General features: G+C 43.4%; 1 protein-coding gene across 4 annotated transcripts in view; it reads left to right on the top strand.

Annotated features, from left to right (window-relative positions):
- The window catches only part of CTNND2 (catenin delta 2), an 886,119-nt gene that overhangs the window by 656,940 nt on the left and 204,652 nt on the right, over positions 1-24,527 (top strand). For all 4 annotated transcript variants that reach the window (XM_064479567.1, XM_064479565.1, XM_064479566.1 and 1 more), the window contains one exon: positions 10,303-10,516. In XM_064479567.1, coding sequence (XP_064335637.1) covers positions 10,303-10,516 — 214 coding nt within the window. The remainder of the gene's footprint in view (positions 1-10,302; positions 10,517-24,527) is intronic.

Genomic DNA, 24,527 nt, shown 5'->3' with positions numbered 1-24,527 from the left:
ATAATTTTATATTTTAGAAGGATGTTATTTTCCATTTGGCAGTAATAAAAGAATTGCAATTTTTAAAATGTGTGTTTTCACACTGCCAATGAAACAGAAATTTAAATGAGAGGCTGTGTCTTTCATAAACACTGTGCCATCTGTCAGTCAACCAAAAACTACTACGGTGATGATTATCAACACGCTTGTTTCTTAAAAATAAAAGGCCAAAACCCTTAGTCACTAGTGATTCCTTTCTTTCCATCAGACCCCATATTTTCCATCCTGCCTGCAAAACAGATGTGGAATTTGACTATTTCTTAGCACTTGCGTTCCCATCAGTCCGATCAAAAGCTACCAGGTTGCTCACACCGGGACAATCTGGGCAGCCCCTAACTGGCATCCGTCATCTACCTTTGGGCCCCTACATTCTGTTCCCCATGGGACATGTACAGCCATCTTTAAAACAGCGTGTTAGGTCAACTCTCATTCCCATCTTCGGAGTAAACCCAATGCCCTCATCGAAGCCAAAAGCCCCTAGGAGCAGGACTGCACCATCCTGTCGTCACCCCATCTCATCTCCCCTTCACTGTGCCCCAGCCACGCTGGCCTCCTTGCCCCTCTTCGGGCCCCTCCATCACTCCCTCATGTGCCTGGTCTCTGCTCAGATGTTCCCTGATCATGGTTTCCTGACCAGCCCCATGCAGCACCTTCCTGAATGTTCTATCCTCTTTTCCTAACTTCTCATTTCTTCTCTGTGGTTCTTATCACCAGGGAAGATCTGGATATTGAGGGGCTTAACACTGGTACAATTTGATGAATCCTCTTTAAGGATCAAAATTATAGCTAGAAAATTGCTCGGTCCTCCTTCAGGTAAAGCTGCCTCTCTTCTTCTCTGTTGAAATGATTGTATTAGCTTCTTTGCTGATTTCTTTACCTAATTTCTGTAAGGGAAGGGCTTGGTCCATCTCCCCCACCTCTGAGCCCAGCACCTGAACAGACTGGGCACCATAACCATCAGCCACGTGGGGGACTGTCTAATCTGTGCAACAGTGAAAGCTTCGGGGGTGAAATTTGTGGATTTCCTACATGCACGTTCTGAGATGTTTTAATACTTTTCAAATAGTTATACATCTGCCTTACACAGGTTTGTGTTTGCAAAATTTGTGTGTGTTCCTCTAAAGCTGTCTTATGAGATGCTGAACAATACATGAATTTTGCTTTGCCACTCACACTATGTTGGGTTGGGCTCAGTTTGGAACACAGTGAGGGAGGCTTTTATTGGAGGGGTTCTTTGCAATGGTCACTACTTAGTGAGTTTGCATTTTGTATCTGCAAGGACAGTTCAAAACTTACGCCATGTGATGGAAGCCATTAGGCTTATTGGGAACACGTTGAGTATGTCTGAGTGATATCTTTAGGAAAGGAATTTTGGAAACACTTGTAATTCTTCCTTTTTTAAAAAAAAGGAGACAAGGGGGCTTTCCCTGCGTGCCCTAGCAGAGGAATGTTGAAACTCGCAGCAGTTCTGAGCGCCAAGGAGGGCTTGTGGAGGGTGTGAGCGCCCAGCCCCCAGGTGGGCAGCTCTGAGGCCCCTTTCCACCTCCTGCCCGCTTCACTGGTGGCAGCAAGGTTTTCAGTAGAGAATCCGCTGCCTGCATTTTGTCTACTTAGATTGACTGTATTTCGTTCTGAGAAGGGGGAACGTTGAGAAAACTTCTCTGCGCTTGATCGCACTTAACATGCGGGGAATCGAAAGGGCCGAGGACTGTGGTGGGTGTAATTTGTTTGCAGTGGTTCAGGTATGTTTTTCCTTGTAAGGTGTCTTGTGAAATGCATCGCCGAGTGGAACGACAATTCACATTCAGACCAAAATAAAGGGCTTTTCCCCTCGTACTTTTATCTTTTTAAATGATCAGATCATGAGGGTGATGAGAATGTGGAAGTTCAAACTACTGTAAAATAGATCATTTCAGAGATTTACACGAGAACTGGTTTTCTTTAACCAGAGTCATGGACAGGAACCTGCTACTAATACAGAACTAGAACATACCAGCTACCTCTCTTAAATCGAGGATAGTTAAAAAAAAGAAGAAAATGTTCAGATTCTCCCCTTTCAAGATGTTCATTTTGCTCTATGTTTATGTGGTTACCTCTGCCATGGCTTCAGTACCAGCTGAGGACATGTTCAGTGGGCAGTGGGGTGGGAGCTGGATTTGGAAATCTGTCCAGGGTGACAAAGATTCTAGGAATCCGAGACCTTTGGATTAGAAAAATAAGGGAAATCAAAGAGGAAGAATAATGTGTTTATAGACTTTTGAAATTCTTTCCATGTCAGTTTCAAAAGCCAGTGAGCATTCTACTGGACACAGAGACAAAGCCAAACCCTTACACATCCTGTCACAGCGAAAGAGTAGCACCTGGGAAATCTCCATGTAACTAGAACCTTCTGAGACCTTTTGGTGTGTTCCTGGTTGTATCTTTTGCTACCAGTTGCAGTTTTTCATCTGTTTATTAGAAGTTAATTTGTGAACAAAATCAAAACATGGTCCTTCTCCCTCTTTTTGCTTACAAATTCTGTTTCGGGGGGGAAAAATCCTTTTTCTAAGAACTAGAATCACCTCAAAATTAATTTGAATGCCTTTTTTCTGGTCAATTAAGTTACTATAACAAGAAAAATCATTGCATTTCTGTTCTTTTTAAAATATAGCTTAATTAATTCACTGTACTTGCCTTGGAAATGTATCCAGCAAAACATCTCATGGGTGCAATATCGATGCGGCACATTTAGATATTATTTTTTAAATGATCGATACAATTCATACAGTTCATTCTAGAATAAATATATCCCTTATATCATCTCATTAGTTAGATGCCAGATTGGATTGATGAAATATTCAGTAATACACAGTTTACACACTAAATGAAATTTATGAAGTTGTAACTCTGAATTGTATGCCTTTCACTGGTCATGGTGCTCAAAACACCTAAACTCCCCGGTAGGTTTCAGGGAAGCATTTTTAAAGGCGAGGTGGGGGAGGGGGAGTCCCAGGGTATGTGATCAGCTCGTGCACAATTCTCTGGTTGATGGGGAGGTGGTAAAGGCTAACAGCATCAATCCTTAGGAACCAGTAGGTCTGGGGGCTACGTGCTCATGGTCATCAAGTAGTTAATTTCTTCCATTTGGTGGTAGGTTTTGCATCTGTAAAACAACTCAGGAAATGTGCCTCAGATACTATTATCTGGGTACCTCGGAGAGGAGCTCCAGCAGAGGATGGGGTGGGGGGATTCTGTCCGGGGAAGGCCCTATAGGGTCTTGCTCTGTTAAACAGTTCTATTTTACTCAGAGGCAACTACATGTACATACATCAGTGCAGATGATACTGGAAGCCCTGATTGTTTAACTGGCTTGACTATAAGGACGAGGGATGGAGTTCAGTGAGGTAAGATATGTATTTGGCAAAATGATAACTTTGTAATTTCCACATTAAAGTTGACAGTGAGATTCAGTCAGCTCTGCTTAAGCCTCTGGTTTCAGATCCACAGACTCTGTATCTTCCAGTGGCTTTTTAAGCAGAGAAATTTACTTAATTTTTAAACATTAATAAGGAACAGAAAGCAACTAAATCTATTTTTTTTTTTACCAACACCATTGAAAAGTAGCAGTTAATCGGAAATTTACTGAAATCCTTGAGTCCGTAGTTCCTCTTGTTAGTCAGCCTCCCTTCTATAAACGGGATCTCAGACGCGGCGACTTGATTGTTCTTAAGTGCCTAGAGCAAGAGGAAGAAGCACTGTATGTTTTCAGTCCTGCAGACTCTTATTTAAATTTACTTTGCATCTCAGGTCCAGCCTAGTTTCTTTTCTCACACGAAACCAGAAGCACAGAGAGGTATCCGTTTTGCTTTGAATGGAACAGACCCCAGAGAGGTGGGGACACTACACCCAGGGAGCTCTCTGAGGTCCTTGTCTCACCCGCGAGAGGTCAACAAACAGCTGCTGCAGCCTCTTCTCTCTTTCAAGCCGGGCTCCAAATTCTTCTCTCTTTCAAATGCAGAGTGGGCGAGCAGTAGCCGGTGCTCTCAGGGTCTGCTAGCCTCAAAGCAACTTTTCAGAGTATTTTCCTAAATGAAGGCAGGTGCCTCCCAAGAGGAATTCTGGTCCCTGTTAAAGTAATTTTTTAACACAACATGCGTCATCCTCATCTTTATAATTTTATGAAGACTTTCATGAACATACAAACATTGCTGTAATTGGATAGGTCCTAAATTATTCATTGATGTTGATGTCAATTTAATGATAATAGCTAGTTCATTTGGCAAATATATTTTATTCTCAATAAACACAGATAATGCTGAGAGTACCACATCCATTAAGTGGTGAGGCCCCATTTTTTGCAATGGGTAATATTGTGAAGGAAAAGCCGGGCTGGGCTAACAAGATAACTCACAAATCTAAGTATCGGAATACTGATCTGACTTCTGCTGGACTAACTTGTAAATCTAGGTTAATTAGTGTTGGTTTGCTGTTTATGTTTTTTTGCTAGCCAGCTGGGTTTTCAAAGATACATATCTGGCTTTGGAATATTGGTTTGCTGCCTCCCTGCCTCCACTTTTGTGATAATGATGCTGCTAAAGCTGTTCCATGCCTATTGGCCAAATACCCCAAGCTTGTACTTTACCCTATAAAACCTCACACGCACGTCTTGGAGGTGCTCAGAGCTTCGGAGCAGAAGCCCCTCTGAGCCCGCCGGCGTAATACATCTGAGTACTCCAACCCTCTGAGTGGTGCTTGTTTCTTGGCTGGCCTGTCGTTTCCGTAACAATATTGCATTACTTGCATTTTTCTTGTATTTAATTTAATTGCCCAACCATCTGTTTTCTGATGTAAAAGGGATGGATAGATAGATAGATAGATAGATAGATAGATAGATAGATAGATATAGATATATATCTATCTATATATATATATTCTGCCTTGTCATGAAAGGGCAAGGAGGAAAACCATTGCATCCTACTCCAGAATGATTTTTAGATAATTTTAGTTCTAGAGTTTAAATTGTAAAAATTCTGTAAACATTCTTTTAAACAGTGGATTGTAATGGCTGAGATATATAAGCCGTTTTCATTCTTCCCTGGTGAAAACTGGGTAAGTTTTAGTGATTCTTCACACATACATCCCAGCTTTCATCCCCAAGAGACTGTCTACATCAGGTTTAAGGATGTCCTCTTTGTAAACCACCTAAAAGGACAGGCAGCAGGGGGAGTTTTGCTTTGTTTGATTGGTTGGTATATTTTTATTTCTGCTGGGTATAGGGTTCATCAGCTTCCATCCTCCTTACTTTTTATAGACTGCTCTCTCCTAAATTCCTGAAGTTCAGAGCTAAGCAGAAAAATAAACGTGAGCTGTTGACGTAGGAACTACACTGGATCGTATATTAAAGAGTCGTTTAATAAGTGAATTTAAGACTGTCTATTCAGGTTATGTGTGAAATGCCCTCTCCAGTCATTCCCTAGCAAGTTCAGGAAACTAGCAGATAGAAGATTTGTTCAGTCCAGACCGAATTCAAGCTATCGCTTCCCTCTATGTAGTTCAGTGTCGACAGTTTTTATTCAGTCATCTGTATTAATGTAAATAAATTGGGTTCACGCAATCAGTCTTAAGAAAGAAGCAGACCCAACAATAAGTTACCACTGCAATCTATCAGAAAGGCCAAAATCCAGAACACAGGCGCCACGAAATGATGGTGAGGATGTGGACTGCCGGTGGGAGTGCAAAAAGGTACCACTACTTTGGAAGACAGGTTGGCGGTTTCTTGCAAAACTAAACATACTCTCACTGCACAATCCAGCAATAGCTGTCCTTGGTATTTCCCCAAAGAAGTTGGAAACTTATGTCCACACAAAAACCTGCACAAGGATGCTTCCAGTAGCTTTCTTCCTAACTGCCAAAACTTGGAAGCAACCAAGATGTGTTTTAGTAGGTGAATGGATAAATACACTATGTTACCTCTAGACAATGGAAGATTATCCGGCACTAAAAAGAAACAAGCTTCCAAGCCACGAAAAGACATGGAGGAATCTTAAATGCACATTACTAGGTGAAAGAAGCCAATCTGAAAACGCTACTTACTGGATGATTCCAACTATGTGACATTCAGGAAAAGGCAAAACCGTGGAGATTGTGAAAAGATGAGTGGTTTCCAGGAGTTAGGGACTGGGGGAGGGAGGTGAACAGGCAGAGCATAGAGGGTTTTTAGGGCAGTGAAATTCTTCTGTGTGATGCTGTAATGGTGGATACACTTCATCACGCATTTATCAAGACTCACAGAATGTACAACACCCAAGGGTGAACCCTAATGTAAACTCTATATCTGGTGATAATGGCGTCGGTGTAGATTCACGGATTGTAACACAGGTACAGCCCTGGGGGGAATGTTGATAATGGAGGAGGCTGTGCATGTGTGAGGACAGTGGCATTTGGGAACCCTCTGTACTTCCTGCTCCATTTTGCTGTGAATGTAAAACTGCTCTAAAAAAATAATATCCATGTGAAGTATTTTTTAAAAGAGAGAGCGAAGGAAACTAACACATGATCAGCACTGCACCATCCTTCCCTTCCTCTGATGAATATGCATGAACTTACTGCCCTGTGACAGCCATGCTTCTAGTGGGTTTTATTTTGTGGTATTATATATATTGGCTATAACATTATATAGTATTTTATTGACTTTGTTTCAATAATATTAAACCTAGAATCTTTTAAGACTTGACTTTTGAAGAATTCTGCATGAACTGGTAAAGGGGGTAAGGGAAGAGGGTTCATTGGCCTGAAATGATAGTGTAGGGGCTAAAACAGGGGTCCCGCTGTTGGATGTGGAGCAATTGATGGGGAGGATAAATGGAAAATAGGTCGCTTGCCATTTAGCAGGAGAGGAAGTATAGGTACCATGTCAAAGAAGAGAGTTTCCCCTGATTGTCTTTCAAAGAGAGTTGTGCTTTATGAGTGTTTAAAATGAGTTTGCTTGGAGCCTTACAAGAGTCTAAAGTTGGATACAAGAAGAAATCAGAAGAATTGGGTGCAAGAAGAAGTTGAAGGGAGGAGGGTCCGGGAGAAAAGCAGAGGGGAAGTGAAGAGGGCAGTGTGGGGACCCATCCATTGCCACCCAGAGCCCTGCAAGGAATAACAACCCTGCAAGAGAACTGAAAGTCTACCCTATAACTTTCTCTCTGATCCCGTTGGGAGTGGGGAGGCTGTGGGAGGAAGAACCAAGGACCTGAACATCACATTTCACATCTGTGAATGTCAGCTCGGATGATGTTTGCCTTCAGGAAATGTGTAGGATTCTCATATTCTTAGATAAAATTCAACCTCAAGAAAACAAAAGGTTATTTTTTGTATTGGCGATCTAGTGACGCCCAAAATAAGAGCAAATGAAAAAGTTTATCATCTTGTTTGAGTTACTCTAGATTAAAATAGAATTTAAGATTTCATTATAAATTTGGATATATGGCATTAATTAGGGTCACACTGAAAACATCATTTTCTCATTATATCATTAACTGATACTGCCTTCATTTTGAATTCATTTTCCCTTTTAAAGCTTTGGAATAATATTTTAATAGCTTAAGTCACTAAGTTGTGTGAATGGGAAATATATTATCATAGATTAGGAATATTAACTATACTATACAGAGCAGCTAAAGTGGAAAGAGAGAGGTAGATTTACTATACCATTTACTTTTAATACATAGCCAGTCGGTTAACTATAAGAATAGCTTTATTACCTCTTTTATAGTAGTTTCATCATTACTAAAATAATTAAACCTAGATAATTTTTAAAGCAAAGCACATATGTGTGATTATACACACACAGAGAAAATGGCATTCATAGTTTAACCTTTTTGTGCAGGGAAATAAAGCGAATGTGTTATAGCTCAGATGTACGTACGGGACTGTGTCTAGCAAGAGACTTCATCTCTCTTGGGTGGGTACCAATCAGGCCCTCGGTAAAACTGTAAGTTGGGAAGAAGTTGTTTTCTGATCCTTTCTTAGCTTTTTCTGATTGACCCAACAATGCCTTAAGCCACCTTCCACTGGTGCTGTTGGCACCGCAGGCGGTGTGGGCACCTCAGGGACTTGCTTCCCAACCCTGTCCCCCTTTTGTAGTGGGGGGAGGCTCCTCTCCTCTGTCCCTGGTCCTGATCTCACCGCAGGTGCAATACCACATTTGTGTTTTCTAAATGAGGGACGTAGAGCCCATGAGTTCTGTGAGGATTCCAACTTCTCCTGCTTTCATTTGGTTGACAGATGGAAATAATTCCTCCAGGCATACTCTGAGTCATGAGATGGTCCACCTTGAGTGAGTGGTGCATGTGCCCCTTTTTTTTTCTTGTCAGCTGGTGCCAGAAGATCTGTCGTAGCCCCTTGGAGATGGTAGATGTTCACAGAAGGCGTTTTTCCCCCTTTGAAGAGGGGTAGTACTCAGTCTTGAAAAGGTGATGTTAGCTAACCTGAGGAAGAAATACTGCTGTAACGAGTAACGCACTCCCCCACCATTTACTCACCAAATATCTATTGAGCATCTACTGTGTACCTGGCATTGCTCTTGGAACAGGAATGGGGATCTATTAGGGAACAAACCAGGAGACTTGCCCTCAAAGAACATACGTTCTAGCAGAAGACAGACAATAACAAGAAACATAATAAAGAAGTCAGGACAGAATAATTGCTCTGAAGGATGCTATAACAGATAAAGGCAATGCCAGAATGCTGGGTTGGGGAGTGGGTGGGGTTCAGATGGCAATTTTAAACAGTGTGGTCAGAGTAGCCACATAGAGAACGCGGCATCTGAGCACTTTTGAAAGAATCCGGGGATTTAGCCATATGCCCCTGCATATCTGTGAGATGAATGAGTTTTCTGTAATAAAAAAACTAAGCAGGGAAGGTGCCATATTATACTCATTCATGCCAAATTACAATTCTTCAATCCCTGAGGGACACTGAAGTTAAAGAAAGGAATATTACTGCGTGAATTCTATTATTTTTCCAAATAAATGCAGAAATATTCAAATACAACTCTGCTAATGAAAACTCCCATGAAATGGCCTGTATGTAACTAGACAGTTTGTTTGCAGTTTAAATTTTTGAAATAATCTAAAAATTAAAGGACAGCAAGAAGAACACACATCTAGAAACATACTGCAAGTTTTTTTTTCTTCACTTACTTATTTGTAAAACACCCACGTTCTCGTTGGGTAAAAAGAATACCAGAATTTCTGGGTCTTGAAGTGAAAAGAAAAAAAGTGAATGAAGGGCTGCAAATGGCAAAATGTCATTTCTTAAGGGTGAGTTGAATCCCATCACATATATATGCTGCATCTTCTTTATCCATTCATCTATTGATGTGCACTTAGGATGCTTCCATATCTTGGCAATTAAAAAGAACGTTGCTGTTAATAGCGGGGTGTATGTATCTTTTTGAACTAATTCTTATTTGGGGTTGGCTTTATTCCTTTGATAACTATGTAAGTTTAAAAAGCTAAAGCTCTAAACGTCCTTAGAAACAATGAACAGTATATACATGTAAATTTTAAAAATATGTTCAGGATATTGTGTATATGTATTTACATGTAATATATTATATGTGTGCTGTCAAATTGTGACAATTCTACCTAATAAAACTGAAAAATGAAAAAAAGAACACCAGAATTTAGTATTATTGTGTTATTATTAATCAAATACCCCTGTTAAGTGCAGCATACCTCGGTCTCAGGGTTCTGACCAGCTGTCATGGTGAATGATGTTCTTATTTTCCAGATCTTCTCAGATGAAAAGCCTCTGTCACTTCTGGTTTCTCGTGTAGCTTCTGGTTCCTTTGAAAGGTTGGGAGCATTTCCCTAGTAAGCATAATTTTCACATTTTGTACATCCATCCTGCAGCCTTTTAAGACGGTGGTTACATTTAATAAGTCTTAGGAGCGAGCAGCATTTTTGCCTCTCCGTTGCCTTCATGCCATGAGTATGTGGTGTATTTTTATAGAGAGAAGTGGCTGAGACACCCGATGGGAGGTGGAAATCACCTTTCCAGAATTCTGCAGCTTTAAACGAAAGGCATTTGAATTGTTATCAGTAGGCTGTTAAAACAAGTAAAAGCACTAAAATCTGAAGAGAACCACAGTTTGTTTTCTTTGCCCTTTGTCAAAGGTCTTCGTTCAATTCAGTGCAATTAATTGTAGCAACTCCTTCACGTGGAAAACCTGTCTGGGTTTAAGTAGCGCGCGCTTCGTCTCGAAGGCAAAAGGTGTGTCCTTTGCTCTTTCAGATAAGGCGACAAGGGGGCATCCAGCTCCTGGTGGACCTGCTGGATCACCGGATGACGGAAGTCCACCGCAGTGCCTGTGGCGCCCTGAGAAACCTGGTGTACGGGAAGGCCAACGATGACAACAAGATCGCCCTGAAGAACTGCGGCGGCATCCCGGCGCTGGTGAGGCTGCTCCGCAAGACCACCGACCTGGAGATCCGGGAGCTGGTCACAGGTTAGAGGCCCTTTTCCTTAACGGCAGGACTGACTCTAGATAAATTTTCCATCATCACTGCAGCAAGGTGCTAACCGGGTATCACGGTGCTGGGCATCTCCGAGGGCGGAGAGCACAAGCAGTCCCAAGGCGTGTTGGCCGATAACAAAAGTGGGTCAGAGGGTACCAGGTGTCACACTGGTAGGCTGGTCATTTAAATAGTTAGAATGCAATTAACAGAACCGTCCTAAAATTCTATGACCCTATTTCAGTCTTTGTCGTCTGATTTAGAAGTAGTTGACATCTTACAATACCCGCGGCTCATCATCAGAATGACGTTAGTAATAACTGAAGAAAGGAAAAGGCATGTGAGTTACGGGTCATAAGGTATGTGTTCTGGTTTCTAGTGCGGTTAACAGCAGAGAGCTTATTGTATGTGACAGTTAATTTCTTGAATAAAATATGTATGCCTAGTAGAAGCCCCCAGGTTATGTAATATTACATATTAAGGAATTTTTCAAAAGTGGTCGTGAGAGAAAGCCTTTCCATGAGCGCGGAACCTTCGAGTTTTGTGAAACTGACATAATTATAGTAACTACCTCCCAGAGCCATGAGTGAATGGGAACATGTGAGGCCTTTCGCGCGGACCTTTCTTGGAATATGGATGGACGTAGGAAACATCAGTCATCGGCTATGTCCCTCACTTTTTATTTTACTTTATTTTTTTTCTAATATTCTTAGTGCTGTTCTTCTTTGTGTTGCTGAAGTGCCGTCAGTTACAATGTGTCAGTTTCTGGTGTAGAGCATCATGTGTCCGTCATGCATATACATACATATATATTCGTCTTCATATTCTTTTTCATTATAGGTTAGTACAAGATATTGAATACAGTTCCCTGTGCTGTACAGAAGAAATCTGTTTTTAATCTATTTTCATATATAATAGTTAGTATTTACAAATCTTGGACTCCCAGTTTGTCCCTTCCCCTCCCCATCCCTCACTTTTTAAATGTGCAGTTTTACTTGTTGGAGGCCGAAGGGTGTCAGGGCCTCAACGTGGCATTTCAAATGGCTCTTCTTGATTGTGTACAAATCACTGGTCTACGTGATATTTGCCTTTTGGCGCATCAAAGTACCCCTTCCAGCAAGTATTTGGCAAGTGGATTGCAAAGTTGACTGTCGAAAAAGGATCTTTTAATTATCCATGATTCCACCAACCTTCTGTCTTGACTCTAATATTTCCTTGTGGCTGTGCTGTTGAACATATGTGAGCTTGTTCATTTAAGAAAATACATGGCAGAAGCTAGAGTCGTAAATATTTGTTCATTCTTGGGTCAAGACTCCCAGGATAGTTTCTGTGATTTAAACCCTTCAAGATGATTATCACATCTCTTCGTACTCTTAGCTAAATTAGAACTAGACCCCCATTTTCTCTTGTTTTGTCTTTAAGTGGAGGACTGGCTTTATGCGTGAGAATTAAGTTGTTAAGGGTTGCAGTGTTATAATAATGTTTCACACTGAACTAACGTGGGGTGACATGGTCAGGGAAGATAAAGCTATTACTATGCACATATGATGTGTAGGATAGTTTGGAGGGGAGTTAAATAGCTGAAAACATACTCTGCCATGACAGTTTAAGAACACTTGTCCTTATTTTCATGGATTGCGTTTAAATCGGATGTGCCTGGAAGAGAAAGGACTCAATGTGTGTGATGGAAAACAAACACCATGGTGCTTTTGTGCATTAAGACCTTGCCGATGGATATGTGAGGCCAGCACAAGTCAAAGAACATCCTGCTGTATACCTATTCCACTTCATAATGTGAAAGAACTAGATTTTACTAAAATTTGGATTTTCTCCAACACAAAACCCTTGTCTACAAGCATTCTCTGCGGTGGCTTATCTCATTGCCAAAGAAACTCAGCCACATGCAAAAGGTTGAGGTGATGGACAGCTTCAGTTAGAAAGGAGCTGGCAGCAATGCCTTTGTCCCACGACATCGCCCTCACGGCACGCCCTGTGCTTCGTGTGACATCGGAAGCCGAAATGAAGGAACTGACGGCCGGCTACCCCGTTGCCCTCAGCGCTGCTCCGACAGGTGCTGGGCGCCACCCATCACCTGCACCTGCGTAACATCCGGAGCTTCTCTGTGAGCCCCATTAGGAAACAGCCAGAGGCAGATGAACTCTTCCGAACGTCAGCAAGCTTCCCTTCCCGGCGAAGCTTTGGCTGTAGGAACGACGCTCGTACTTACTACACTTACTCTCCCCCTTTTGAGAAGAACCAAGGTTTGCACCCACTGTTTCTTCATCCGCATGAGCGGGTGGCCCAGACACTCTCTGCCGCCCCTCCTAGAAGAAACGCCGTCTTCTGCTCCGACACCATCCGAGCCGTCGGAGCGGGAAGGATGCAGGGTGACAGTGGCTGTTGCTACTTCAGCGGGTGTGTCGTTCTGCCTCGCCAGAGGTAGGCTCTTACCGTGCATGGCTGAACTTCGGACATGAATTTCACCTTTTTCAAAGAAAAACAAGTGGTCAAAGCATTTAGGCTCGCTGAAGCTCACGGTCACTGGGGTCGCCATGCTGATAACTATGGATGGAATAACTAGATGATGGGTGCAGTGTGAGGGAAAAACAGCAAGCACCTTGGCCAAGTACCACTCTAGAAGAGGAGACTGGAAGGGAGCACGTAGGAGAGCGTTCCGACGGGAAGGGGGCGCCGCTGCAGGCCAGGCTGCAGTAACAGAACCTTCCAAATGCCCACACTGGCGGGACCCGGGCGTGCCGACTTCCTTTTCAACAGAGCATCAAGATGCAGATCTAGCCAAAGCTGACTCCACTGCCTGCTGCAGAGGTAAAATGAGGCAAATGGATTCACCTCCAAGAGCCTGAAAGTCGTTTTCATCTTCAGCAGCAGCCGCGCTCATCTGCCAGAGCGAGCTATGAAAGCTGGGATCCTGTCGGCGCCTGCAGGCTTTAGGAATCCAGCACACTGAACTCGATTTAACCTCAAGGTCATCCAATCCTCCATTTCTCTTATGTGCTAGTCTCTTTCCTCTCCTCTGAGACTCTTGTCTCTACCTAAGTAGGATGAAATTTTTACTCCAGTGAGTCCAGGCCCTTCATTCATTCCTTAGTCGCTGGTTTCTCAAATGCTTTTGAACATCTATGGTGTCAGGTGTGTGCTGAGCCTTGACCATATATCTGCACGTGGGGGGCTGGCGGTCAGCTGACCCAGCCCGGCACAGCCGCCTTGATGTTTACGCCAGCGCCCACTTATGGTTGGGGGCCCCGCTGTGAACTGTCACACCCTTGCATTACTGGCTGCAAATCATTAAGAGCGTTGTCCCTGGCAAACGTGTCCATGTTTTAGAAACTTAACCAGACAGACGAGCAGAAAAAGAGTCCATGGCTCTGGAGGGTGGAGTAGAGGGTAAGAGGACAAAGGATCCGTTCACTTCGTTGTCACCAGGACCCTCCTCAGAAACTTCTCTGGAATTAGGTTAGACATGCTTGCATGAATTAAATAAAACAAGGAACTGTGCCCTTGACTTCCTTTGTCACTTTTCAGCAGACCTAAAACGGAGTTCAGCAAGGAGTAGGGATGTTCTGGTCCCCTCTCATGCTCAGAGTTTTTTGTGTCATGTTCTTCCTGCACGTTAGTGAACTCTTGAAAACAGGTGTGTGTTGAAAAAGCATTATAATATAAGGGAGAGTTATGTAGGCTTTGAATTCCTCCCTAGATGTTTACAAACTAGGATGTTTTGTAAACAAATACTCAGAAGAACAATTTTAGTAATTAAAAAAAAAAAAAGCTTGTTGATAAACCAGACTTTAGATTACACTTAGGCCATATATCCAGAAGGATCTGGAGCAAAAAATTATAAACAATAAAAGACTAAAAGAAATAAATGATCTTGCAGAGCTTTAAATTATGTACTGAGGATTCCTTGGCAAACTGTTTGAACAATAGAATGTTAGAAATTGAGGTATTTACATTCATTTACATTCAACACATAACCACGCATGCTTAAAAAAACAGCTGCCTGTTTGCACTGCAGTATCTATTCATAGTGGAATATATTTTGCCACTGCCTGTTAGGCCTTGCAATAAATAATTTTCTTCCTATGCAATAATTGCCATGAGATGATGATCAGAATTTTATTTAAATCCAGTTGAAGCTATTATCTGCTAGCCATTACTTGAAATGTTCCTAAGCAAATAAACTTTGATTAGAGATGCCGCATGTCCTTTGGGCTTGACTAATACAATTCTTCTCTCTCTAAACACGGAAATAATCAACCTAAATTTTGAATGCCCAACTAAAGATTTCAGAATGCCTTCCAAATCATAATAAAGCCATTTTTATCAAACCATAAGACCTAATAAATAAGTTGTATTTCAGTCGAAAGCAAGCGTCTTAAGACTTCCACTTCTCCGAGAGCAAGATTTCTTTCATCTTATGCTTCGTATACCCAGATAGTCTTTCCTTTTAATTAAGCAGACAAGCCTCAGTTTAACTACTTTACGCACTAGCATTAGGACCGTTGATTTAATGCTTTAGTCTCCAAAGAGCTCCAAAGTTATGTGACCCCAAAATTTATATGTTGAGGTCCTAACCGATAGACCCTCAAAATGTGACTCAGATGTAATTAGTTAAGTTAGGGCACTAAGATAGGATGGGGCCCATAACTGATAGAGCTGATGTCTTTATGGAAAAAAGAAATTTAGACTGAGACACATCCAGGGGAATGCCATGAGAAGATGAAGGCGGAAGTAGAGGTAATGCTGCAAGCCAAGGACACCAAAGATGGCCAGCAGACCACCAGGAGAAAGGCATGGAACGGAGTCTTCCTCACAGCCTCAAAAGGAACCAGCCCACGGGCTTCTAGCCTCCAGAACCACGCGTCAATGAGTTTCTGTTACTGAAGCCACTCGGACCATGGGACGTTGTCACCACAATCCCAGGAAGCTGATACAGACCTGCATCCGGCTGCCCTTCGCCTACTCTCAGATGTGAGCAGATATCTTTTTGGTCAGGAAAGTAAAGAAATGCCAATACATGCAGAACCGTGAGGGCTTAATTAATCATGTTGCCGCGTTTAAAATAAGTAAGACCCTGTTGGCCTGATTTCTTAATGCGTCTTCTTAAAACAACTTCTCGTGAAGGATTGGACGTGGCGAGGATGGTAATCAAGTGCTTCGTCTTCTTTTAATCGAAGTAATAGCTATGGTCAAAAAATAAAATAGGATAAAAATGCTTATAATGGAAACAACAGTCCCCTGCCTCATCTGCCCGCCGCCAGTTCCCTCGGAGACATTCAGCCTTCATTTTTGCTTTGTTTTGCTTTGTGCTTCAGTTTGCTCGTGATTACGCCACGTCTTTAAACCACATGCTTGTCTCCCCATCTAAACCAATTATTACAGGCTTGTTGTACTAACTTTCCATCGTGATGGAAGAGGATTTTTTGCATTTTCACCACTCATGCCTTCTTCTTTCCAAAGTGGAGGGGTCGTTACCCTCGGTTCCTCTGCAGATTCACTCGGTAACTTCAGTTACACTTCCATTTCTTCCGTCGAACACAGAGCCTCTCTCTTATCATCCGTTTTGTTAAGATGAGGATATCAGTGCTGTGTCTTCACCTTTCTCCTTCACAACCGCCGGCATCATACTTGACTTTAATGGCCAGGGTTGAATATAATTGCACTTTCTTCCATAACCGTAGTCAGTCTTCCAGAGTTTTCTGTAGCCTGATTTAAAAACCTGAAAGCCGGAGATCAGCCTTTGCCTTATGATGGAAAAGCTGACCCATGTGGTACCTGTTCCCTGTGGGTCCGAGTGACGATGCCTGTCAACAGAGTACATTTCTAGCATCATATCTGGATGGATCCTCCATCAGCTATGATGCCCGCGAACTCAACTGTCCATTATTTCAATAAGCATTAATTCCTTGGTTTTCCAAAGATCTCAGCACCTGAATCTTCTATCCTTGGGGCAGATTTAAATGATTGCCCTCTAGACCTGCTGCATAGCTTTCCTGGGTTGGAAGCTCTGTCTCCTAGATCCCATGACCTCCTCTTCTTTGGTTTCCTCTCTAATAAGTTCCTAAAAAATGGTGCTGAACTTCTGAAAATGTCACTGCTGAATCCTTATACATGATTGTTATTTACTAGATATGGATGGGTAGAAAGTTATTTTTCTCAGGAATTATTTTCTGGAATTTAGTTTTATCCTTGATACTATAAAAGTCTGTGATGATGTACCTAGGTGATGCCTTTTAAAAATTTTATTGGTATTGGTCACCTTTAATTGAGTCATGACCTTCAGTGCCTGAAAATTATCTTGTTATCTTTTTTAATTTGTTCATTTCTTTTCTTCTCTTTCTGGAGTTATTATTGGTCAGATTAGTTTGATTTTTCCTCCCTCTTGTATTTTCTTGTATAATCTGAAGCCCTTTGCCTTTTTGTCATACGTGCTAAGCAATTTCTCTAATATCCAGCGTTTCCCTCAGCCTGTCTATGAGGGGTTTTGTTTTTGTTTTTGCTTTTTGCAGGGATCTAGGGAGGTAGTAGTAGCAGTATCTGAGTTCTACAAACTGTCTTTTGTGGTTTTTAATAATTTCTAGTCTAGTTTTATGAATGTAAACTATTCTTGAATTTCTCGAAGGATATTATTTAGAACTGAGGCTTTTTTGTCTCTTTACCATGAATCATCTCACTTTGCTGTGGTTTCGGTTTTTTTGTTTGTTTTTATAGGAGCCTTTCTCATTGATTTTGCCAAATAAGCTTTTTTAAGTTGAACTATAGTCAGTTTACAATGTTGTGTCAATTCCTGGTGTACAGCATAATGCTTCAGTCATCCACATACATACATATATTCCTTTTTGTATTCTTTTTCATTAGAGGTTACTACAAGATATTGAATATAGTTCCTGTGTTAGACAGTAGAAACTTGTTTATCTATTTTATGTATATTAGTTAGTATCTGCAAATCTTGAACTCCTGATTTATCCCTTCCCATCCCCTTTTCCCTTTGGTAACCATAAGTTATTTTAAATGTGGTCCTAAATTCTCTGCTCATTTTTAAGATGAAAGGAGTGCAGAGTTAATCTGAGCTCTGTGTACGTTAGTGAAACTTGATAACTGTGAGCTTGACTTTAGGTGAGCAGGTAGGAGTGAGCTGTTGTGATGGGGGTGTCCTTTAAGTTTCTTGATGAAGGGGGCTTTTCTCTGAGGCTCAGATATCCACATTAGCTTTTTAGCTCTCCCCCGATGCAACCAATCTCTTAGGAGAATATTCTTCTGAGTTGTTTGTTTGTCTTATTTATTTTTCTGGCCAGGAGAGAGGGGTCTAGGATTCCCCCAGGGCCGTCAGCCACCTCATTGGGTCATCAGGACGGGGTCTCCTCTGTGCTATCCTGCCTTCCCCTTCTAAGGCCCCAGCCAGCTCACCTCTATCTGTATCTCAAAGAAACGTGATGAAATTTCTCCCCTGCTGAGTTACGCCTTCCGTTCTCTTCTTTTCTCCGTTATGTCCCTAATAAATAACGTCCTCCCTGTATCTACCGAAGTTTTGAATAGTTTGGTAGATAAGACAAAGTGTAAATATTACTAAATATTATCTCTATTGCCAATAGAAGCCAGGTTGGAGGCATTACTTTGCTGGCCAATGAGCTTACGATTTCAAAAGAACTCTGGGTTGGGGGAGGCAGGGAGTGCATAACATTAATCAATTCTGGGCATAAACACCTTTATGGAAGGAGACATTAGAACAGAGGGAAAACATTTTCCCCACTAACGTCCTCCAGCCTGTTTTTTTACCTCTTATTTTATTTGTATGATCACCCAGAGGCGTGGCTTGTCTCTCCAAAGCAGGGGCCAAGCATTTTGTCAAGGTAGCCTTTTCTCCGTCTTCATGGAGCTTTTCGGTGATCACCGGGACTCCTGGTGGGCATTTTATGTATCACACCAAGAGGTACTGAAATGGGTCAGAACAGCACATGATTTAAATCAAATCCAGGCTCACTGTCTTCCCAAGATTCAAAATTAAATCCAAGGCTTATATGTTATCCCAAATAATGTCCAGCCATGTTATCCAACATAGCATTTCAGAGGTTCTGCAAGAATATTCAACAGCATTGTGAAGATAAAAAAAGAACAGAGACATTCCAGTAATGAAATGCCAGTGATGTAGGGATGCTTCGAATTTTAATGTAATCCCCACCAAATACCAAATTCCCAAGGAGAAATTAAAAATCAAAGTTTAAATCCACTTCCATGTTGAAGTCCAAAGACATTAAAGTTCAAAAGAATTAAAGGCTAAAAATCCATATCTCTTGCCATTGTGTGTTGAAGTTCAAAGTCCACAGTTCTTAAGTTAGCTAACGTATAAAAACCATCCTCCCCAGCTTTTTTACTCTGCATCATCTCTACCAGAAGGGTCCTCTGGGGTCTGGTCTCTTCAGCATCCAGGGCTGCCTCTCACTGGAATTGGTGACCTACTCCTGGGGGCCTCAGGAGATGCACTGTTTCAGTGGCAGCTCCCACTCATCTCACTGTTCAAAGGTGTGACCCCTGGTGCATCCCCATCACCTTTAGAAAAGAGGCCAAGCCATCAAGAGCCGTTGTCCCAGACACAGGTGCATCCCCAGGACCAGCTCGAGCCAAGACCGCAGCAGCCACTCAGTGAAGTCTGTACTGGTTGCCTACGGCTGCTACGAAAAATTTCCACAAATTTAGCCATCTGAAACAATGTAAATTTAGTATCTTCCAGTTCTGGAGGTGAAAAGTCCAAAACAATGCTCACTGGGCCAAAATGGCTAAAATCAAGATGCCATCAGGGCTGTGTTTCTTTCTGGAGACCTTAGGAGACAGACCTTGCCTTTTCTAGCCTTTCTAGCTTTAAAAAAAAAAAATTGCATTCATGCACATTTTAATTAAATCATCCTAATACCCCAATAAATGCCTGTCTAGAAAGAAGCTGCCCACATTCCTTGACTGGTGACCCATTTCCACTGTTTTCAAAGCCAGCAACATGACATCTCGGATGAGTCTTTCAAAGTCACATCTCCCATGACTGCTGCCAGGAATGGTCCTCTGCTCTTAAGGACCCATGTGATTAGATGGGGGCCCACCTGGGTAATCCAGGTGGCTCTGTAGGAGAATCTCCTCATCTCAAGATCCTTAAATTAATCACAGCTTCAACATCCTTTTTGCCATACAAGACAACATACCCACAGGCTCTGGAGATTAGGACATGGACATTTTTTGAGAACTGTTATTCTGCCCACCACAGTATTGGAGGGAAGAAGAGTAAATGGAGATCTTGGAGCTAGTGAGTCAGGTGAGGCCAGTCTGGTGGTGCCTGGCTTCCAGAGTCCACGGTGGGTGAACTTAAGCTGAATCTGGAGAAAAAAGTCCCAGCACAAGGTTAATTAAGGCATTAAGCGTCCAGGCAGGCATAGTGTCTCCTCTTCGGGAGAGTGGAATTGTAAACATTGCTGCTGTCTTGCCACATTGAGACACTGTCCCCAGGCATGTAGCTTGTGGGTTGATCACAGAAGCATGTGTGGTATGAGTGATATGGACAAAGGGACTTAAGTTTGGGATGAAACCTGATCCACTCCAGGGGCACCTGGTGAGGAAATCTGAGGGAGGCTTTGCCTCTTTGTCTGGTGCGGGGCCTGAAGTTGACGCTGGTCCAGGCAGAGATGAGGAAGACAACCTGGATAGGAAGGAGGGGCAGCGAGACCAGCAGGCACCCATGAGGACAGACTGGCACCCTCTCCTCCCTCTCATTGGCTGCGTATTGGCCACATGGGAGACACACAGAAGCTGGCACCCTGTGCCACAGCCCTCCACATGTGCCTGGCCCAGGACTCTGGGAAGCTGAAACAGGAGACGTGGTGGGGACTGGCGGGGCTCTGACCCAGGAGGTGGAGCAGCCCACCAGCAACACAAGTGGCAGCAGCGTCCGGTGCCCCCGGCCCTCGGAGCTCACTGCCTGCTGCTTCCCTGGCCCTGCCAGCTTGCCTGCAGGTTTCTCCAGGGACATCCCCAACCTGGAACGGAGCAGCGAAGGGAATTCTGGGAGGCATCAATGCAGCTAAGCTGGGGTGATGCAGCACACACCCACCACTCTGGGTCTTTTCAGAGGAGACTTGTTTCCTTTTCTCCATATTTAAAACCTCTGTTAATTTCCTCTTTGGGAGTCAGGTGTCTTGGCTTCGCAGTGCCGCACAGAGGATGTGTGCTATCTCGTGACACACTCCCTGTTTACAGATGTCCCTCCATCCTGTGCTGCATCATCTGTTCCTCCACTTTGTACCATGGAGTCACAAAATCACCTGTCACCGTGTAGGCTGCAGAATCGCCCTCTGCAGGTTCCCAAACTGAAGCTGCTCTTGTTCTTGCTGAAACTCATGCTTCTGTGACCCAGTCCAAGCTCGTACTGCTCACCGCACAACAGGCCAATAAATCAAGGGACAAACTGTTAGAGCAAAGAATAGCAACTTTATTCAGAAAGCCAGCAGACAGAGAAGATGGTGGACTAGTGTCCCAAAGAACCATCTCACCTGAGTTAGAATTCCTGTTCCTTTTATACTAAAAGGGGAGGGAGTAAAGTCAAACATTTCCTGGTTCTGATCAGCCTTCAGAGGGGTAGTATTAATGTCTTTCTGCCCGCAGCCATTCATAGGTGGGCCTGGTAGGGGTATTTCCTGTGAGCTAAACAAAGGTGTTTCAGCTTAACGCTCATCACCTGGGAGACAGGGTCCCTAGAAGATGGGCTATGATATATAATTGAAGCTTATAGGCAGCATCTCTTTAGTGGTTAACTTGTAGCAAAAGCAATAGAATACAGAGTTGAAAGTAAAAGAAATGGATCCAACGTGGAGTTGGAGTCGGATTTGTTCCTCCCTGTTTCACTCCCAGGAGCCCCTCTGCTCTGTGATCCTCCAGTCACCATCTCTGCTCGTTTGTGTTCTGGGCCCTGAGATCCACATCTTCCTCTCATTGCCTTCTTCTGCTGTGATGGGACGTGCTTCTGTGATGTGTCTCCCTCTGCGCGTCCCCCACATTCGCGGGGAGGCTCAGTGGAGCTTCCACCTACTGCACGGGCTCCTTCACTTGGACACTCTGCTTTCTTGTGTGTGCAGGGATAGCTATTTGCTGGAACTGAGTCCTGCCTTCCTTTACTTTGCCTTTGCTCCCAAACCTGCAAGCATTGCTTTAGTGGCAGCGTGCTTTTCTGACATTCCTCTAGATTCCAGAACAGGAGATGGCAAACTTTTTCTGTAAGGGACCAGAAGGTAACTGCCTTAGCTTGAGGGCACAGAGTCTCTGTGACAATAGGACAATAGGACGATACTAAACCAGTGGTTGTGGCTGTGTTTCAGTTTAATAGTATGTATATAAGCAAGTGGCTGGCCCCCGGGTTGTAGTTCATAGAAGCCTCTATTGCCCCCTCTCATCATCAACCAAGTTCTGAACAAAATTAAGAGGGAAGCCATATCATCAACTCTTCACTCAAGTTGGTGGCCAGGCTCTAGGTCTGTTTGCCAAGCAGGTTTGTTGACACAGAAGCTCAGAATTAGGCAGGGGTACCACCAAGTCACAGGCAGCAGATGGAGGCAGCCTTCCCCCCCACCTCCACCCAACCCTGCCTCCCCAGGACACATCCCATGGAGACCAGGCAAACCGGATTCCCTGGGGCCACTCATTCCCAAAAGGAGGAAGGGCAGAGCTGAGCCAAGCCATCCGTGATCCACTGATGACTTGAGAAAGCTCCCCACTCCCCGGATTGGGACCAGTGAGGGGGTGGGAGAGGCCTGTGTTGCATTAATTGTGCTCCATTCACAGGAAGGAAACAGCAGTCCCGGGCAAGGATCACTCCCTGCCCACCGATTGCTATTAGTGCTAATGGGTCCCCGAGGGGAAGAAGAGATGAGTGTGCGCTCGGTCTGCCTCTTGACCCCAGCTCATCTCCTAACCACCTTTGTGTCACACACATTCTGTTCTTATCTCCCGTCATCTGAACCATTTTTAGGGTTATCTCTATAGCATTACCCCAGTTATGTCCAAACGCAAAGGGGGAAAACTTACAACCCTCAGCACTGGCTCTGATGTCTAATTTCCTCTCCAAACAGGTGGAGTCTAATCAAATTAGGAAATTTACAGCATTAACCCCCTGCCCACCTCCACTCTTGGTTTCCAGAGACGGATGCAGCTTTGTAGGCTGTGGATCTAACTCGTTCATTCATTAAACAGATGCTTGTTGAGTGTCTACTGTGTGGCAGTGAGGTTTCAGTGCTCGGGATACAGGAGTAAATACCCAGGTACCGACCAGCCGTAGACCATCCCTAGGGGATGGCGCTCTTCCTAACGGCCCAGATGGTGGTGCCTGGGTACCAGGGAGCCAGATGGAGGAGGGGAGGAAGAAAGGGCACAGCTGGGAGGGGCCTTGGATTTCAGTTGATTTCCATGTGAAGAAGTGAACTACATCATGACTTTGCGTAATTTCAATATCCATCAAAAGAGCCGCTGTGGAATGTGGAATGCTTCGAGCTCAAATCTCAGAGACCTGCCCCCTGAGAGCTTACATTTCAGTGGACGAGACGGATAATAAACCTGTAATTTGAGGGAGCAGCAGGGGCTGTGATGAAAAATGAAGCCAGCTGAGATTAGAATGTGATGGGAATTTATTACCTGGAATGAAGCTCAGCTTAAAGGAATAAAATGCCCCAAATAATGGTGTGCTAACTAAGATGGAAGTCTGGAGGGTGCATCCCAGGATGAGAACACAGCCCTGTCCCGTGGTCCTCAGATCCCACCTCCTTCCAGGATGGACCATTCCTCTTATTAATGACCATGATGGCAGCACCTGTGTTCTACATCAAGCCATTCTGATATAAAGTGTTTTTAAATGAGTTCATGATAGCTTATGTCATCATAAGATAAAACTTGTTGATGGTAGATCAGTCTTTAACCTTTCTTTGCTACAAATGCCACAGAGAAGGACACAGTGGATGTACCTAAAGCTGATACATGACATTATTTCCTTGTTTTAAATTCTTACTGCTCCCTAATATGCCTGACCTGAGAATCAAGGTATTCTCTGCATTCCTGTATCCCAGAAAGGTCTTAAAAAAATTCCTGAACACCCACCACTTACCAGTCATCCTTTTGGGTCCCCTGAATACGTCCAGCAGTCCCCTGAGCCTGGATTTAAAGGAGTTGCTCCGTGTCACTGCTGACCCACGGTCCGTGCTTGGCCCTCTGTTCCTAAAGTCTGTCTGCTTTACCCCGGTGATTTTGCAATTCCCCCAGTCAAACACAGATTTCTGGGCCCCAAATCTCTTTGGTAACAGCCTAGGACTCCACATTTTTAACAAGACCCTATGGCAGTTCTCATGACCCTGTGTGTTTCAGCAACATCGCTTGCTAATCTCTGCAGGCCACCAGTCCCCACTGTGGTTTAAGAGGCCTGGATGTGTTTTGAGAGATGCCAGAATAATTTGTTGCTAATAGTAACTAAATTATGAAAAGATGTGGCTCATTTAGCTTTTCTTTTCTTTTTTTTTTTTTTGCAAATTAGAAAGAGTTTGAGGTTACCACTTACTCTAATGTGCTTTCTTATGTAAGAGAGACACAGTGGAGCGACTTTTAACAAATGTTGCCGAGATTGCCCACAACAGTTCCCTAACTTACAGACAGCGGTAAGCCATTGCTATCGATGGCTCTGTAAACTGGGAGGAGACTTGTTACTATCATCGTCCTCTGCTTCCCTGCAAAACATCTGGGGGTTTCATCAGGACCTCTGTGCAGCCATCTGAGCTTAATGCTTGAGTGACATCCATCTCCCACGCTGCCGAGGTAGCATATTGGATGTTCCCAGAATGTCTGAGGTTGTCTTCATTTTTCATCACCATGATCATTGGTGCTGATGACGAGGGACATACCTGTGCTTACCAGCAATTGAGTTTCAGAGCATGCCAGAACATCGTAAAGGTTCAAAGGAAAGTGTTGCCAGGG

This window comes from Camelus dromedarius, chromosome 3 (genome assembly GCF_036321535.1).
Source record: "Camelus dromedarius isolate mCamDro1 chromosome 3, mCamDro1.pat, whole genome shotgun sequence".
Taxonomy (NCBI): Eukaryota; Metazoa; Chordata; class Mammalia; order Artiodactyla; family Camelidae; genus Camelus; species Camelus dromedarius.
Note: the sequence above shows the minus strand (reverse complement) of the source record. Positions and strands in the feature narration are given on the sequence as shown.